The sequence below is a fragment of the Cantharellus anzutake genome, assembly GCF_015039405.1.
Source record: "Cantharellus anzutake strain C23 chromosome Unknown EI90scaffold_165, whole genome shotgun sequence".
Taxonomy (NCBI): domain Eukaryota; kingdom Fungi; phylum Basidiomycota; class Agaricomycetes; order Cantharellales; family Hydnaceae; genus Cantharellus; species Cantharellus anzutake.
Genome location: NW_024067115.1, coordinates 82,374 through 101,260, shown reverse-complemented (window position 1 = coordinate 101,260; position 18,887 = coordinate 82,374). Strand labels below are relative to the sequence as shown.

The window sequence follows — 18,887 nt, the reverse complement described above, 5'->3', positions numbered from 1 at the left end:
ATCATCCAAGCCTTTGACACCAAATTTCCCATGGTCAAAAAGCCATGGTTATTTGGCTCACCAAAACATGGTGGGAGAGTTTTCTAACACTGAAACATACATTGCTACATTGCCCCACTTTGGCACTTTCCAATGCACATTGAATTATCAAAAAAGTGATTTAATTTTTTTTTCCAATTATTCCTAATTTCCTGAAATATCTCTCCCTAACTTATCCCAAAATTTCTGATTTTCCCCCTAATTTCCCCTGATTTTTTGGACATTCTCCTTTTTTAGAAAGTCCCCCATTTTCTGAATTTTCCTTAATTTTCCCAGACTTTTTAGAAACCCCCCAGTTCCCCCTCAATTACCCCCCATTTCCCCCTCATTTCCCCCCTCATTTCCCCCCTTCAATTTTCCCCTCATTCCCCCCCCCCCCCCAATTCCCACCTCATCCCCCCCCTCATCCCCCCCCTCATCCCCCCCTCCAAATTTCCCCATTTCCCCCCTTTAATTTTCCCCTCATTCCCCCTCCCAATTCCCCCCTCATTTTCTCCCTCATCCCCCCCCAATTCCCCCCCATTCCCCCCTCAATTTTCCCCTCATTTTCCCCCCCCATTTCCCCACTCATTTTCCCACTCATTTCCCCCATTTTCCCTAAGTAATTTCAGATAACTGCATTTATATCCCTAAATTTGGTCTATATATTGATTGGGCTACATAGCTCTATGAGCTCTCAGAGCTTTGACTACTTTTCAGAGCTCTCAGAGAAGGGGACCTGCAATTTCAAAGTACTGAAGCTCTGAGAGCTCTGAGAGCTCTCAGACCTCCACATCCAGGTTTGCTGATGAAGTATAGGTCTGTGTATGGGAAGATTTCATGTTAGAATCTGAAGAATTGAGGGAGAAATGGATTTAACAAGATTAAAACAAGCTTTCAGAGAAGACTGGCTCAAACGTCCTGATTTTGTGGTAGAAATGCGAAACTAAAGAGTTCGAGTCCAGGAACAAGGCATAATTTATCCAGAATTAATTGTAAGAAAATGGATGAGTTAATGCTGAAGCAATCTGGAGAACCTTGAAATTAAATCTTGAAAAATTCATATCTTCATAAATAATCCTTGTAGTTTACTGTTGTTTATACCAACAGAAAGCTACACTCTTAAGCTAACAAATAACCCCCATGACATGTGACTTAGAATAAAGTGAGTAAACAAGGGTAAATAAGGTCATGATGGGTGTTAGGCAGTGCAATTGGTTGATTCCCACACCAAAACTTCCAGAAGTTCTAGAAGCAGAATGGGATGCTGATTGCTTATATAAGAGGATTACTGAGCTCAATACAAGATTACTCAGCAATGTAAATAGTAAAGTGACATGTGAAAACAGAGCCCTTAGGAAAGGTATAAAAGACCGCATTTTCTGGTCTCACCCCTCTTCCTTCTTTACTCCTCTCCCCCATGTGCTCTGGCTCATGGGTCATAAGGCGTCCTAATAAAATAAGTTTTATTGTTGTTTAATGTCCTCATTTCACAAGACTAATCATGGGGCAACAACTGGAATCAGCCCAGCTGATGCTGCAACTTCTCTTGCTTGATCAGACCCTGCTGCACCTGTCTCAGCACCACACTCACCCCTTTGCCACCCTATCTTTCATGAGTCGCTGTGCAAACCTGACCATTTGATGGACCCAGGAACCATGCCTCAGTCATACGCTGGGTTTTCTGGTGCAGATGTGCGAAGCAGATTATACCAGTGGAGGTACGTACTGAACTTCACTCATCACGAGAATGCTCACGATGATTCAGGCCATGCTTATAAGGGCTTCCATGATGCCCCCTTTCCTCTCCCTATCGGCTGAATCCTCTCACATCTCTTGTGGTGAGTCAAATGCCAACTTGCTGCCACTCATCAAACTCACACTCGTGAACTGCTGCTGCTGCCTCTCCTGCTTCCCTGGCTGCTGTTATCTTCTTAACTCGCTCATATCTGCTGCTATAGCTTGACTAGTTCTGTCTCTCCCACCCCCTCCCCTTTCGCTGCCACCATAATATTGCAGTTCAAACTTTTCTTCCCTTTCCTATCTCCTATCTTCTGAGCTTTTGTGATTGTTTCCGATTTTTGTGTGTATTATTAGTATCTGCTCACGTCTGACTTTGGTTGTTGTTTCCATTTGTTTTCATTGTATGGTTTCTTGTTATTGCTTGGAATTCCCTTGTACTTGTAGCAGATTGATATGGATCATGCGTGTCTTGCTGTGCTTGCTGCCAATACATTCTGGGCCTCCTGGGCCATCTCCTGCTATGACCTCAGTCAAACCTGATTAGTGTGCAGTTCAGATCACATCTGAGTAAAAGTGATCAACCCTCAGTAGAAAGTTAAGAAGAAGTTAAGAAATAGTGATGTTGAGTCAAGTCAGTTGGAGTCACTCCGAGTTAAAAGTGACAAGACAGAGGTGAAACAACTAAAAATAGAGGTCTATAGCACGATTTTCATGTGGAACAATCAGGTAGACAAGTGAATTGAACCCTGAGAGTTACATACACACACAAACAATTAGTCACACATACAAATATCAATACACAAAGCAACCAAAACGCTACAGTGGTTGAGTTAAAGTACCAATACTAACATATAAGTATCAGAAGAAATAACAGCCTTTATAGGATTTTCTGTTCTCCCCCTTCACTGGACCCCTCCTATATATACAATGTACTTAGTAACTTGTAACCTCAGTCTGAAATCAACTTGATTTCCCCCCTAGAGACTTTACCCTTGCCATATCCAAAATTAAGGACCAACAGGACAACCAGCAATGGCACAGCACTCCACTTGAGTCGCTGAGGCCAAGGTCCCTCCATGATAAGTCTCTGATTCCATTCTGGAATTGTCTGAACCCACAGCATCTAACAGGAGCAGGGATGTTGCATACTCATCTGGAAGGTGTCATGGTTGGGGTTGTTGGAGGAACTGTGTGCTATGGGAGGCTGGATGAGTTTGTCATACAGCCACATTCCCATGGTAGCGTGACTACTTGGTCACAACACCTTTTCTTCTTACTTATTTTGGTCACTTCGGACTTATCTGTGAAGGCCACAAACTATATTCATTCGGTTGAATTAGTTTCCCTTTTTTCCCTCAGTTCTCGCACATTAGCTTGAGACTGAGGTTAGTTACAACATTCTTTTACTCTTATTTCTTATACATTGTAACTCATTGTATATTACCTTATAGCATTAGCATTAGGTAATATTATAGTTCTCATGCATTAGCTTGAGACTGAGCTTTAGCATTAGCATTAGAGCAAGTGGTTATTCCGTTAGGGGTCGGATCCGGAATGGTCCGGAGTTGGACTGAAAGTGATATTGGAGCTGGAGGTGGGATAACCTCTTGGGAGTCGGCAAGGAAGAGGGTGGTGTGGGGCTCCAGAGTTGGTTTCAGAGTTCTGGGAGCCTGGAGCTGAGGTCAGGATTGTATGGATATCACAGTCCATATGATTTTATAGATGTTTAACAAGTGGCAATTTTTTGGTTGTAATTGATTGGATAAACTCTATTATTATACAAATTATGTAATATGGGCTGTGCACAGAGCCCATAAGAGTCTAAAATGGGTAATTCCCATTTCTATAACATGTTGAAGTGGCATTCTGATGCCCATGTGTCACGGTTATTGTTCCCTTTTATGGGAAATTTCCTTGTTCTAACAGTTTAGCCTTTGTTCTTTTGTGCCACACAGAAATGTATATAAGTGTGGCATGTAGAGCTGAGTGCGATATCTAATGATACTGTGATATTGTACTCAGTGTGTCTGGCTGAAATGCCGTGATTATAACATAACAACCATACAGCGCATATCTCAATGGGCTGGGAACTAGGCCCTACACATGATTGAACTACACACTCTGGGTAGAAACTACCCATGAACACAACCTTACAGTTCCCTCCAACCTGAGAGGAGGAACTAGAAATTATTATGCTATCCTATGTCTGGAATGTCCTAAATTACAGTTGAGATGTTGTTGAGAACAGGGAACCACATTCAATGTTGTTGGAAATGCAAGTCACCAAGACATATGTGAAAGATGGTGTAGAGGACATGACTAAGCACATGAGTGTTGTGCATAGAAAGCTTCGGAATGTCATCACATAGTATAAATATGGGTGCTTTAGCACCATATGTTCTATAGTTACAGTTCTCTCATTTCTATATTACATCTGGGGGCCACTGAACCGTGTTGCTATATTTGGAATACAACAAATGTCCTCAACCAGCCGAAGGCAGTTCAACTAGTTGAACCAATAATAGCGGGAACAGATGTGGAAAGCTGGAAACGCTGGTGCTTCAGATGCAGTGGAAACCACAGAAACTCCCATATTATTTACAGAGAGTATCTAACAAAGGAGCTGCGGCAGTCAGAGGCAGCATGCATACAACCAAATCACTGTGTGTCAGTTATACCGGGTCAAAGGTCGTAGATAGGGTCGAGTACGGCAACGGGCCTTGTGTAGCATATGCGTTGTCGGATGAAAGAGGTGGCGTCATGCAAATGCACTTCAATTGGCGTTCAATTGTTGATGATTCATTCGGAGCGATGTTAAGTAGCTGAGGACTGGTGGCACTCTGGACGGTACCCAAGAGCCCGCCAATATGATCAGGGTCGGACAAGCTAGGAGGCAAAGTTGTAGTTGTTGACTGCCCCGGGGTGAAGCTGAGATTCTGTCCAACGGATTTCAGTTCTAAGTCGTCAGGCCCTGTTACACCCGAGGAAGGGAGACAGGTGCCAAGCACATTCTTTGGCGATGCCTTTACTATGCAGCCCCACTTAAGATCACGTAGTTTCCTGTACGTCATCTAAGTGAGCAGAGAAAAATTTGGGAATCCCAGTGCACTCACCCATCACCCCACTGAACCAAAATGCTGTGCTCTGGCACATTCACTTGAACAAGAGTCACCTCAAATACTCCACTAGAAACTCGAACTCTAATCCGAGAATCTGGTGGCAAGGCAAGCAAATCCGCCTGCATCCTGTCAAGCCGTTGAGTCCTCCGACGCTGCTGAACAATCTGGAACAAATCGTTGGGGGCTGCATTGTGGGAAGACAAGACAAGTACATACCGGGTTATGCTGAGAGCAGAGAAGCTCATAGGAAAGTTTTTTCACTGATCGTATTGGTGAAGTGGATGAGAGATCTTGATCGGAGTGTGTTGATGCCGGGTCAACCAGAACCACGTCTGATCGGGTCAGCTCTGTATTGAATGCTATATCACTTTTCTGCAATGCACAAGTGACATGAAACGCCTTGATGCATTTCCCGCGGGTGCATTGTATCTTGGCCCCGTGTTGTTTTTGAGCCGGAGAGATGCACACCGAGCATTTCTACTGGGACAAGCATGTTTAGCAAATGCTGTGACAGTGCCAACGAATCGTTTCACCAAACTCCAACGGTCTTTCCCGATGCAGTCGAGGCCGCACACAACGTTCTCACCGTCCACTACATCAATCCAGGTCTCTGGCAGCACCAACGCACATGTTTCATGAGCTCTTAGCCCGACAACTGGGAGCAGCCCTTGGGGTAACGGTTGGGATTGGGATTTGGTCGCCGTCGAAGCCTGACCTCGCAGATGCGTCGGTGGCGCGGACGCACAACGCAGAAGAGGGCCAGAGCTGTGAGTTGTGGATGAGGGACATAGACAACAAAAGTAACCAGACGATTGTGGTTGATGCGAGATCCTCTTCGGTAAGCACACGAGCAACTTGTCCGTCGAATGGGCAGGAAGCGTTGCTGGCGAAGAATCATGACGTGCAGAGTGCTTAGCAAGGTGCGAAGGGACCAAGACTTCATCGGGAGGGATTTTGCGTTTCAAATGCCGACGTTTCCTTTCCTCCTGTTCCTGAGATTCTCTGGATTCCGCGAGCAGTGCATCCACATCTATGCGAACGCTGCTTGAGTGGTAAGACCCGAGATGCATGTGGCCACACGAACGAAGACTAAACAAACCTATCGGGTACACATGTGCAAAACTTGGCTTTTCTGCCAATATCGACCCAATTCTTCAGGGCGAAGTTAACTGATTCGGCACAGTTAAATCCCATATTATAACCAGCATGATATCCCCTGGGAAATGTAATCACAAATTCACCCTGATGTTGAACCAGTGGATTTGGTCGGCATGACGCTTGCGCTAATAATGTCGGCGATGCAAGGTACGATTTGTGTCGCAGAAACTCTGGACATGCCGAAGTGTCAGATGGGAAGTACCCTACACCATGCATCAGTGGACATCACGGTGAAATGTAAGTGATTACCTCGCATGATGGCCTCGAACATTTTGCTCCGTTCGTTCGGGACAGCGTACCACTGTTTTGGTGCCCCCCAGTGGATGTAATTGATCGAGTAAAGATCCATGTCTTCTACGTGCCAGGCGAATGTGGCACGCCACATGCCAAAATACAAGTAGGGAGTATTCACTCCTGGCAAGGCTCGTCTCATGCTGAGACGGCTAAGAAGTGACGGCAGACGGGCAACATTGAACGTTGTGGTAGCATCCGTAAACAGTGATCCTTGCATATCTGCACCATACCACGCCGGGGCAGATATTCCACACGTTCGCCAATAAATACGCTCAAGATTTCGGCAAGCCTCAGGAGTATAGTCCGATGTCTGAGTATCAGGAGGAAGCCAGGCTGAATGAGGATCGAATGTAGAATAGAAATTTAGTTCCTCTGAACTCAAGTTGTGACTGTTCGCCACGGTAGCCCAGTCGAATGGGATGACACTGGACGCGTTGTGCTCAGAGTCACTCTCCCCGGACGTCCCGTTGCAACGGTAGCTGGAACGTGCACTACGTGCAGTTTGAGAAGGGCTCGGCGACCTGAGATCCTCCCTCCAACACATCTGAGCGAATTCCATGATCGTAAATGTCTTGCGCTTTTCCACGTTGCATTGCCTGAAGAGCCCACCCCCACCCTCCATGCGTTGCTCAATGGGATTCTTCACTTTAATAGAAGGCAACAAAGGAACCGTTGACGGTAAAGACTGCGCCCTGGAGTGTCATCAGTGACTGACCATGTCAAGATTCGCATGGTAATACCACTCGCGAGGAGGGATGATTTTAACGATTCCGCTCCTAGCTCCCCAAACTTGCACCATCTCCATGTAAGCCTCGAAATCCTGGAACTCCTCCATGGATGGTCGAAATACAGGTATACCGCGTGTGGCAAATGGGTCCTGCGATGGGTCGAGCAACGCCCCGGGTTCATGCCGTTTCCCCATAGTGTACCCATTCGGATAAAAGTGGTCTGGTTGAATGCAACATGCTGCTGCAGATGCGTCCTGCGACATATTTCTGGCTCCAAGTCTGAAACCTCGCCGCGTAGCGTTCAGTGCCACGTGACGGGAGAGCCCAAAACACTGCCTCAACAACAAATTATCGCATGCTTGCATCGTTCTCATGGGAGAAGCCAGTGAAGAGGCCCTCAGGTGCCCCTCTTTTTGCGGCACCAGTCCCTCACTTAATGGCTAATTTCTCTCCACCAGGCTTAACAAGATAGAGAGTTTCTTGGACCCCAGTACCTCGCCTCATACCGTAAATATAGATGAATTTAGGCGCCTTTGCTCTGCTGGCCGAATCCCTGACCATCCCCCATTTTTGCGACCTCGGGTGTGGCGTTTATTACTTGGTTCCCTTCCTCCGGAGAAGTCTAAATGGACCAGTTCTGTCGAACAATCCCAACTCAAATATCTGGTGAGATGGCCTGCTTATTTCCTTGGCGCCCCGCCAATCCCCCTCCTTCATAGGGAATTGCCCGTCGCTTTATAGGCGATCTTGAAGTCCAGGGAGCGGTGAGATATCGATTCATTGGCTTGCATTTCTCTCTAACCCCCATATAGCCGACGTATCCGCTGTCACTTGGTGACAGACTGCTTGAGGGCATAGAGAAGGATGTAGCTGCCATGGATTTGCAAGCTTTCTTCCCGACATATTCAGGTCCCTCATCATCATCGTGGAGTTCGCCCCCGGGTCGCCAAGAAATCTCTCAACCCCATTGGGCAGCGATCCAGTGTAGGGTTCGTTCGATACGGAAAGTAAAGTCTGGCCCGCAACGCAACTCCGTCCAGCCCGAGATTACCCTGTCCCTTCCTGACTCTCCTCTTGTATCGTCTGTGCCCCCCGCCATCGAGAATGCCGATGAGCCGCAGAACTCATATCGGGATTCCCTCCTCCGCATCCTCTACTTCCACGCCCTTCTTTATCCAGATCGGGGATACAACCAGGCAATGTCCTTTGTCCTCGCCCCGCTGTACTTCGTGCTTGCACTGCATGAAGTTGACTATGACAATGCTCTCCAAGCCGAATCGGACGTCTTCTGGGCATTCGGGGAGATGGTGGGCGATCTCGGCAGTTTTATTGGTTTGGTGGGTGACCTCAATGACACAAACGGTGTTCAAGGGGTGTTGGGACGGTTAAGCGAAAGACTCTGTTGGGCAGATAATGGGCTGTGGGAAGAGCTTGTACGCCCTGATCACGTAAATCCTAGTCCCTCATCTGACCTTGTCTTTGTAGCATGCAAAATCTCTCGATCCTGCGCTGCCCTACTGGGCCCTGGGATGGATTTCATCACTCTTTTCCCGAACCTTGCCTTTTGAGCACGTAATCCTATTGTGGGATCTCCTATTCTCTCAGCCGCCCTCCAACCTTTCGAATGCTCCGCGCATCACACTATTAATCGATATCTGCACATCAATGGTGTTGAGAATACGAAACAGGCTGATTATTGCCGGTAATCGCTACAAAGGAGGACTGTGGGCCGAAGAAGCCCCAATTGAGGCTCCTCGACCCGAGGGAATTATGGGCGAAGGATTTATTGAAGGCATCCAGATACTGCAAAACTATCCTGTTCATGTTGTGGGACTGGAATCCATAATGCAAGGTGTCGTGTGGCTAACACGCAAGCAGCAGAGAGAAGGTCGTGCATCCGGGACACGCAGTGATGACCCGCCATTTTTATCCATCCCATCTACTCTGAATCGCGTGCACGGACGACTCCTTAAAAGTCCTTGGTTCCCAGGTTACGTTGCTGTTACATCCACCCAGACCAAGGACTTGAAGGGAGACACCAAACCCAAAGTAACCTTGAGCCAATTCTTAGACTCAAGCGATGCGGTTGCCTCCCTCTCGAAAGCTCGATCTAATCTTGCTGCGGCAGCCTTGAACTACTGGAAGGGATCCCACCATGATAGTGCCAAAAGGTTTAAATTTGCTGAGTCATCTTCAGAAGGAACGAAATCTTTTGGCCAGTTTTCTCTTTGGAGGACGTCGTATTCTTCGAATTCATCCCAAGATAGTGCGATATCTTCGCCCACCAGCAACCCCTCGGCGTTAAGCCGCAGCCCAACTGATGCTAGAATATTAAGCCCTGGAGCACTTCTCGCCGGTTACGACTCAGAAACTTCGACAAGATCGTCCAAAACGAATCCCCCTGACTCCAACTGGCGCGTGAGAGGGAGTGGGCTCCAGGAACGGCCCCAATCTCCACCAGTTTCGCCGAATGTATTCGGGGGTGGGCCGCGGCCCCTCATTTTGTCCAGCCGACGAGTAACTCGTGACTCTACGCAGTCGCGTCCGTCCTCCATGTCCTCCACCAGCCAACCGGGAGAGAGTCATCTTTCAGACTCTGAGACCAGCAGGATAGTGCCGATCCGCAGGCGGAGAGTTGGCGCGCACATGAATTCGCCATCATCTTCAGCCTTGTCAAGATCACCATTAATGTCACCGGCCGTGCCCCCGCATTGGGAAACAGAGACATCCGCGGCACATGACAGCGATCCTACTTCTACAATTCACCCAGATAAACGTTACACATCAACCCTGCGCACATCTTCGCCACCAGTGGAGGATGAAGTGCCTCGAAACAATGTTGCACCGAATGATATCTCCTCCGCTACTCATCATGATCTATGGAATCCCAGGATGAGTCATGCTGAATACTCAATGAATAATTCCACCCTTGGAACGCGTCCATCCCGGTCACGTTTCAAGCGTTCACTAGGGCTTTCGCACCTCCAGGAGCCAAACTCCCAATGGTGGAGTGATGCATCTGACGACGAACCAAGGCAACCAATCACGCCACGGCCTGAGGGACAAAGTTCAGACTACGCTCTTTACCGGAAGCCATCACCACGCGAACGAAGAGGGCGCAAATTATCTCATTGTGAATCCAAAACGGTCCCGGCGACGGGGCCACCTGTGTCAATGAGTGAAGAGGAAGGTGTCAAAGCTGATGATGAGGATGATTATCATGGAGTCTTGCAGGCATATTCCACGGATGGCATGGGCTCCGATGGATAGACAAACCACGAATATCAATACAATGTTGCCTACCATGGCCGAGCCTGAATAGCCCCCAATATGTGCTTTAGTGTTCATTCCCAAGCTTTATACTAATTATCAAGATTCCTTGCTAACTTGTTGCACACAAGGACCAAGGATGGGTATACCCCACCTAATCAAGCTTGCAAGCAGTGAAACTCCTAAAATTTTTGATCTTAGAGAGCACATGGTTTACCTGCAAACTCAGCTCCAGAAAAGTGATTGACAATGGTCAATCAAATGAAACAATAATCAAGAAGGGAAGGTGTAAGGCCTGCAAGGGCCACACACGCTCTCTACTTGATTCCCAATATTTATTGTGATTTTATCTTGTATATACATCTACTTTGAGTTATTGAGATTGCATGCGAAAGCATGCTTGTCTATTATTTATCAAGCCGCATGTGTATGCCGACTCCAGCGTAAACCCATATGTGGATATATAAAGTGGCATGGTAGATGACTCTTCAGCCTATCTACTCCCCCATTGAATATTATAGCTGATTGTCTTTGACAGACTGGGAACCAGCCATTGTCAGGGCACCAAGCTGCTCTGATGTCACGACCCGGCATTCCCCGGAGTCAGACGACCTCCTCCCCGACCTTCTCCCATGCCCGAACACTCCCTGCACACTCTGCTTGCCGCCCGTCGCTGTCTAACCACTTCCTGCCACTTCTCCACAACCCCTCTCCTAATTGTCATTGAACGACCTAGCGGCACAGAGCACCACGACCTTTTGTCCCATGTTTTGCTGCACCCTGTTATCTCGCAGCAAAGGTCACGTTTGACCTTCACTGTCTTAAACATGTGCTTCTTGTTTGTTTTCCTTCTTCTTTTCTCCACCCACAATCTCCGCGAGATCTGGCGACTTATTCTCTATTCAGTTCCCTAGCGCTTATATACAGCTTGTAACTAATGCTTGTATGGCAGTTCAAAATCAACTAGTGTCAGGGCACACCTGCCTGACCCGGCTCCACCCGGCCCAACCTGACCCGGTACCCTGCTGTCCTGTTAGACACTGGTCTGGGGTCGGCACCGAAGGTCACCGTTAGCAGGCCGCTATAGGCCGCAATGGCCGTGATGCCGTGAACAAGGCCCAAGGGTAGGGCATTTGGCCTCAGCGACTCTAAAGGAGGGCTGTGCCCCCTAGCTGTCTCTTGGCCCTCATTTCAGACTCACTGGGGTTGCCTTGCTGGGGTCAGGACTTGGGAGGTCGTGGTCAAATTGATATTAGAGCTAAAGTACTATAATGTAGTATACAGGATATATATAGGAGGAAAGAATGAATGGGAGCGGACCCGGGCCGAAGGCCGAAGGGTCCGGAAGCAAACATGAATAAGGAGCGGGGTTGGCCGCACAGCGGCCGGCAATGACCGAGGGTCAAAACAAACAATAACAGATAAATAAAGGAAGGAGTGTAGGGCCGCAATAGCGGCGATGGTATCGTAGCAGCACCGGACTCGGAGTTGGGCTGGAGTCGGGCACAGGAATGGTAGCGGCCCTGTAGGGGCCGAGTGGGCAGGGTAGAGAGGTCGCACTGGGCACGGTGCCGGAGGCGGACTCAGGGCAGGAAGGTTGGTGTGGCTGTGGGGGAGTCGGCCAGGTGCAGGGGAGCCCAGGGGCAAGCAGGGGAGTGAGCAGGGAGTCCTCATGGAGGATAGGGCTGAGGTTGGGGCTCACGCTCACGCTCGCATAGCAGGAATGGGCTCGGGTGGCATCGGGATGGGCGGCTAACGGGCCGGAATGCACGGCCGTGACATGTCCACCCCTCCTCACCTCCTCCCCCTTCCCTCCTCTCCCCTCATCCATGCTTCCTCACTTTCCTCCTATCTTACTTCTTCTTTATTCTCTCTTTATCCTACATGGACGACCTTCTTTGTATCAATGTACCATTGACCCACCTGCAGCACACCCACCATACACCCGGCCCGGGCACCTCAGGCGACTTCCCACTGTGCCCAGTACGCATGCCTGCACCGGATGCCCTCAGGATCTCCCACGGAGACACCTGGGTGGTTACGGCTGTGTGTGAGGGTGACGTGGCATCTGTCATGTGATCTAAGCCACATGTATATAAACGAACCTGAAGTGGGAACCGAAGAAGTAGCCTTCTTCTCAACTTTCCACTTCAGTCTAAGTGGCCAGGGACCACAGTCCCACATCAGGCCTGTCAGTACGCATGCCCAATCTGCCCCCTGCCAAGCTCTCAGGCCCAGACGCTACACCTGGGCTCCCTCGACCCCGGATGAGTCCCTGACAACTAGAAATTCCCCCCTAAGCTTACTTCTGTTCCCCGTAAGACCTCTGACCTTCTGAAGTATCGGGACCGCGTTGAGAATGAGGCACAACGCTCCTCCTTGAGTCGTTGAAGCCGAAATCCTGGCTCACTCGCCTAAGTAGCCTCGGCCTCGAGATCGGTGAGGTTGACCCTCGCTAAAGCTTGGTCGTGAGTAGGACACCTGTATCGTTAGCGGCCAACATTCAGTCGCTGACAGCTACCATCGGCAAAGCTTTGCACAGTTCTGACATCTGAATCCAAATCAAGGATTCCGGAGGTGTTGACAGAGTTGTCACTCAAAGGATGGGGGTCTGCTTCAATGGGAGACCCTGAGGATGTGGTCCATGTTAAGGACTCCAGCTGAGCAGCAAGGAGGAAGTGAATTGTATTGCATTATGTATATTATGAACAACACACCTGAGCAGCAAGGGGGGAAAGAAGAAAACTACCTTCCTCACTCACTACTCAGAGGATGATAAGGTAGGCACACCCAGCTATGCAGGGCTGCTTCACAGAAAGAAATTGTCAGAGACCAGATCTGGGATGAAAGGCAACATCCCCATGATGGAGGGCTTCGGCCTCAGTGACTTATCCCAGGAGTGCTGTACCTAGTAACACATCTGTGCCTGTTAGATTGGGTGGATTTGGATGACTCCGGAATGGAATCGGAGACTTAGCATGAAGGACCTTGGCCTCAGCGACTCAGGCAGAGTGCTGTGCCATTGCTGGTTGTCCTGGGGGTCCCTGTTATAGGAATGGAGTCTCTTGCGACCGTGTCGACTGAACGTCAACCACAGCAGGTCCTCCTTGTCCACATCCTCCCATCTCTTTCTTTCATTCTCCCCATTCCCCCCTTCTTATACACTCACTCCGCGCTAAGCTTTCCCTTATTGGGTTTTGGTGCTGGCAAGATTATTTATTCCATTTCACGAGACTTCTCGCAATCATTCATATTCAATAGTTAGCATCACATTCATGTACAGCTACAGCCGAGAAAGACGGAACTAAATGAATAACACACTCCCACCTTCTGTGCAACAACTGTAAACCTCCTTGTGTCAACACTGTAACGTCTGTGTAAGGTTGTATATGTCTTGGTCACCATCTATATGGGTCATCCCTACCGAGGTTGATGACTCTAGCCCTGGATTGTCAAGTTCGCACGTGACTCAACTCAGGTATGTGCGAACATCTTCTGTTACAACTCACATTGCTTGCTGTCAGGGACCGGTCCGGGGTCGAGAGCGTCCGGGTATATTGCCCAGCGCTGAGGGCCCGGTGGGGTGTGAAGCAGGTGCGTACGGTAACAGGTCCGGCGCAGGCAGATGTCCCTGAAGTGGGAATGGTGTTAATTATCATTAGAAGGAAAACTAAGCTACTTACCTGAAGTGGGAATGGTGAGAAGAAGACTGCTTCTCTGGTTCCCACCCCAGGTATGTTTATATACATGGTGCTCAGGTCACATGAGAGTTGCCACGTCGTCCCCATGCACAGCCCCAGCCACCCGGGTATTCCCATGGGGGATCCCGAAGGGATCCGCTGCAGGCGTGCGTGCTGGGTGTACCTGGGGGTGGTCCGGAGCGTCCGGGGCTGGGTGCGTCGTGCATGGGTTGCAGGCGGGTTAGTAGTACATCGATCAAGGAAAGTCGTCCGTGTAAATAGAAATAGGAAGAATAGAGAATGAGACAGAGGAGAAATAAGAAGAGGGGGAAGTGGAGGGAGGAGGAGACAGAAGGGGAAGAAGGGGGTAGCGGGTGGGGTGGAGCCGGGTGGAGCCGGGTGAGGTGGGTGTGCCCTGACATCATCCCCCCCTTAAGCCGCTTCGCCTCGAAGCGGCCAGAGGGTTTTCCCTTTCCCTCCCTGGGGCATGGGGGTGTGTCTGGTGGAACTCCTTAATTTGGTCGGGGGCATGGGTTAGTTGGTCGCGGGGAAGCCATTCATTTTCTGAGTCCGGCCAGCTGGTGAATTTTACCAAATACCAAAGTCTCCAGCGTAGCCACTTGGAGTCCAATATTTTCTCCACCTCATATTCCTCCTTTCCATCTACGAGTTCTGGACCTGGGCGGGGGTCGGGAGGTCGTTCTGCAATCTCGTCTGGGCGGTGCGGTCTGATGTTCGTCACGGACACGACTGGGTGGACTCCCTTTTGTCATGTGGTGAGTTGGAGTTTGACAGCGGCTGGGGAGATGACTTTAATAATCTTGAAGGGGCCTAGCCATTTGTGGTCCAACTTCTTGGTCGGCCGGTCCATCATGTAGTTCTGGGCGCTAAGCCAGACCTGGTCGCCCTCTTGGTACTTTGGGGCTGCCTCACGGTCTCGGTCGTAATAGCGGGCTATCTCGTCCGCTGCATGTTCCAGCGCTGCTTTCGCCTCTTCCTGCATTTTCATCATCCTAGACGAGAAGGCATCTGCAGCTTCCACTTCAGACGTGTGTGTGGGTTCCGTCCCCATCCTGGGGTGCTGCCTGGTATCGAGTTCGAAGGGGGTCCGGCAGGTGGAGGAGTGGACGCGGTTGTTGTGGGCAAACTCTGCCAAGGGTAGCCAGTCCGCCCAGTCATCCTGGTGGTGGTTGACGAATACCCGGAGGTAGGCCTCGATCTCCTGGTTAACTCGCTCTGTCTGTCCATCCGTCTGGGGGTGGTAGGGTGTCGAGGGGGTCAGCTTCACTCCTAGGAGGTCCGCAAGCTCTCTCGAGAAGCAGGAGACGAAGGCACTCCCTCTATCGCTGAGGATCTCTTCCGGGAGCCCGTGGTGTTTCCAGACATGGTCCAGGAAGAGCCGCATGATACCAGCCGAGTCCACTGATGTCGTGGTGGGGATCGCGTGGATACGTTTGGACAGGCGGTCCACTACGACTAGGATGGCATTGTAGCCCTTTGACTCGGGGAGTTCTCCCACCATGTCTACTGAGATCACCTGCCAGCGTGTCAGGGCACACCTGCCTGACCCGCCTCCACCCGGACCCACCTCACCCGGTACCCCTTCTCCCACCCTGCACCCTTCCTTCATATCCCTTCCCCCTCTATCCCTCTCCCATTTCTATTTCTATTCCACATGGATGACCTTTCCCTTATATCTATGTATTATTGACCCACCCGCGACGTGCACACGACATGCCTAGCCCCGGACGACCCTGGACGGCTCTAGGGCGCAACCTAGTGCGTGCGTGTGCAGCATACGCCCTCGGGATCCCCCACAGGGACACCCAGGTGACCGCTGTAGGAGAAATAATATTCAAAGAATAAAACAATGATCTATCAGAATAGTCAACGAACAGGTGACAAGTTCAGACGTTTAACAGATCTCATGATCTTTATGAGACTGGACAGACATTAGATCATTATAAATTATCTACACCCATGTAGCATGAGATTTAATCTACTACAATCATGCCTAGAACTTGGCATAGGTGTAATATTCAAAGAATATATCCCTACAACAAGAAAATAGCACATAGACGACAGAATAAGAAGTAACATTGGGAAAGAAATGTAAATATCTCGGGAACCAGTAAACCTTTGACTGTAATCTTTTTACCATCTAAAAGGACTGTTTCTTAACTTTATCCACGGTTTTGTTTCATTCTAAAAGCTTCAAAACTGACGGAGATATCGCTCAAACGGCGAAACACCTTATAATTCATATATATTTATTTGCTAATTCTTACAAAAAGTAATGTGACTCAAGGGGAATATATTGGCGCCCGGAAGTCTGGCGGACCGAATACCATATGACAGAGTATTCCCCGGCGCGGGCGGACAGTTTTTGATCGCATCAGAAGAGGAGAAAATGCTAAAAAACCGGATCTTGTATATTTTCCCATGATTCATCAAAACTTTTTGATTTTAAGCTCAAATAAATTGGAACAAAGGAATGATTGATGATCTGGATCTCGGATCATAAGCATGAAGTGATTCAGAAGTCCGCGGATCAGTTAATTAATTGGGAAGGCTCTAGAACATTAGTAATGATGCGGCTTCACAAAAAGGGGTCAATTAGAGAACAGTCTAGAAAGTTCCTTTATAGCCGAGTCATTTCTAAAGATAACCGTTCGTAATTAAGGCGGTGTAGAGCATAGCTTCAGCGCTACAAGATCCCGCTAAGATCGGCCCAAAAGACAAAGAAATGAATTACTTATTGCTGAGTCATGTCCTAAGTCCATTATTAAGCTTACACAGCCCAAGCCCCTATATCATTCTAGAACTATCTATAATACAAATGTAGCACATGTAACTAGTGCGAGGCGTGGGAGTAGAGAGGCCTCTGAAAAGCATAAAAGGCCGCCGCTTCTGCCCCCTCTCAAACCTCAGGTAGAAATAAAAGTTTAATTCTCCTCACCAGTGGTTGGTTCATTTGCTCCAAAAGATAAAAGCAAATATTAGTTGTTAGCTAATATAAAACTAACACGTCACTCTAAGCGTGAGTTAGGGTCAGTTAGACACAGCTGAACAAAAGTGTCATAGTGAGAATTAGTGAGAATTTGGTGGAGGGACTTCTTAATTGAATAATCTCTCAGCAATTTTTGGTTATCACACCACAGGAGAAAAGTGAGCGATCCTGAACCTGCTAGATAACTAGCATGCACTCTAAGCGATAGAAAGAGCAGTTTGGTCACTCCTGTATTGAGTAACATTTATTGCGGAATTATTTTATTAGTAGTTTTCCTTCAGTAAATTATCAGGAAAATCATGTCCTACTGAAAAGTGGTATATCTAGGTGTAATATTGACTAGAAATCATAGTAAAGTCAATATAGAATTTTATCCATAGACGATCTATATGTCAGGTGAGATTGTTGGGGGGTGTTTATTGTTGTTTAGACAGTGAACAATTATATATTTGGCAACCAAAACACAGTCAGTACACAAATCAGCACAAACTCTAATATCGTTATTGGACGTAGGAAACTGGTTACATAAGGTGATCCAGCTCCGCTCCTTCACCGGTACGCCCATCTGGGTGCCAAGTATCCATCAACCCAACCTCAGGAAGCTCCCTCAAGGAGTTGGAATCCCACTCGTTGCTGGTACGCCCATCTGGGTGCCAAGTACCCATCAACCCAACCTCAGGAAGCTCCTCAAGGAGCTGTTATATCACTCGCTACCGGTACGCTCCCTCGAGCGCCAAGTACCTGTTAGCCTCTTGCCCTCGACTGGTCCAGCTTGGGATATCCCCTTTACTTGTGATCCTATACATCCGCGCATGGTACGCTCACATAATGAGCGCCAAGTATCCATCACAGCAGACTCCCACTCACCGCGAGGTCCCAGCTTTCTGTCAAAAGCTTTAAGGCTATCGGATGATACTCATTACACAACTAGGCCACCCTACATACACGAGGTCGACGATTCCAAGTTGTCTATAAGGACGGAAAGAAATGGATTACCCAGAACCCATTTCTTTAACAGTCCCTAATTTCGGATCTAGCAAGGGGAAGTCTCTTGGGGGGAAATCAAGTCGATTTCGGACTGAGGTTACAAGTTACTAGGTACATTGTATATAAGGAGGGGTCCGGAATCAAAAGCAACAAGGGTAGGATGAAAGGAGACAAAGGGAGCTGGAAAGAGGGACAACACCAAGGGTCAAGGGTGTGACTCAATGTCAGAACCGTGTGAAGCTTCGCCAATGGTAGCCATCGGCGACCGAACGTTGGCCGCTAACGATACAGGTGTCCTACTCGCGACCGAGCTTTAGCAAGGGTCAACCTCACCGATCTTGAGGCCAAGGCTACTTAGGCGAGTGAGCCAGGATTTCGGCTTCAACGACTCGAGGAGGAGCGTTGTGCCTCATTCTCGACGTGGTCCCAATACTTCAGAAGGTCAGAGGTCTTATGGGAAACAGAAGTAAGCTTAGGGGGGAAATTCTAGTTGATTTCGAACTGCCGTACTGTCAGAACCGTGAGAAGCTTCGCCGATGGTAGCTGTAGGCGACCAAACGTTGCCCGCTTGTGTTACAGGCATCCTACACATGACCAAGCTTCAGCGAGGAATAACCTCACCAATCTCAAGGCCGAGGCTACTTAGGCGAGTGAGCCAGGATTTCGGCTTCAACGACTCAGGGAGGAGTGTTGCGCCTCGTTCTCGATGCGGTCCCGATACTTCAGAAGGCAGAGGTCTTACGGAGAACAGATGTAAGCTTAGGGAGAAGTTCTAGTTGATTTCGAACTACTGTACAAGCATTAGTTACAAGCTGTATATAAGCGCTAGGGAACTGAATAGGGAATAAGTCACCAGATCTCGCGGAGATTGCGGGCGGAG

The 18,887-nt window shown here is 48.7% G+C and overlaps 2 protein-coding genes across 2 annotated transcripts; one reads left to right on the top strand and one right to left on the bottom strand.

Moving 5' to 3' along the window:
- Positions 1-4,140: 4,140 nt before the first annotated feature.
- On the bottom strand, positions 4,141-7,381 carry EI90DRAFT_3091698 (JmjC domain, hydroxylase-domain-containing protein). The gene is made up of 7 exons (XM_039062398.1): positions 7,073-7,381; positions 6,288-7,024; positions 5,980-6,241; positions 5,414-5,921; positions 5,097-5,357; positions 4,875-5,044; positions 4,141-4,821 (listed from the first exon to the last, which is right to left on the bottom strand). The coding sequence occupies exons 1-7, from the start codon at positions 7,321-7,323 to the stop codon at positions 4,434-4,436; spliced, it is 2,577 nt and encodes an 858-aa protein (XP_038908364.1). The 5' UTR covers positions 7,324-7,381; the 3' UTR covers positions 4,141-4,433.
- Position 7,382: 1 nt separating this feature from the next.
- Positions 7,383-10,453, top strand: EI90DRAFT_3091697 (rab-GTPase-TBC domain-containing protein). The gene is made up of 5 exons (XM_039062397.1): positions 7,383-7,461; positions 7,519-7,726; positions 7,780-7,824; positions 7,873-8,493; positions 8,546-10,453. Exons 1-5 carry the CDS (start codon positions 7,433-7,435, stop codon positions 10,328-10,330), a joined length of 2,688 nt encoding a protein of 895 aa, XP_038908363.1. The 5' UTR covers positions 7,383-7,432; the 3' UTR covers positions 10,331-10,453.
- The last annotated feature ends 8,434 nt before the right edge of the window (positions 10,454-18,887 follow it).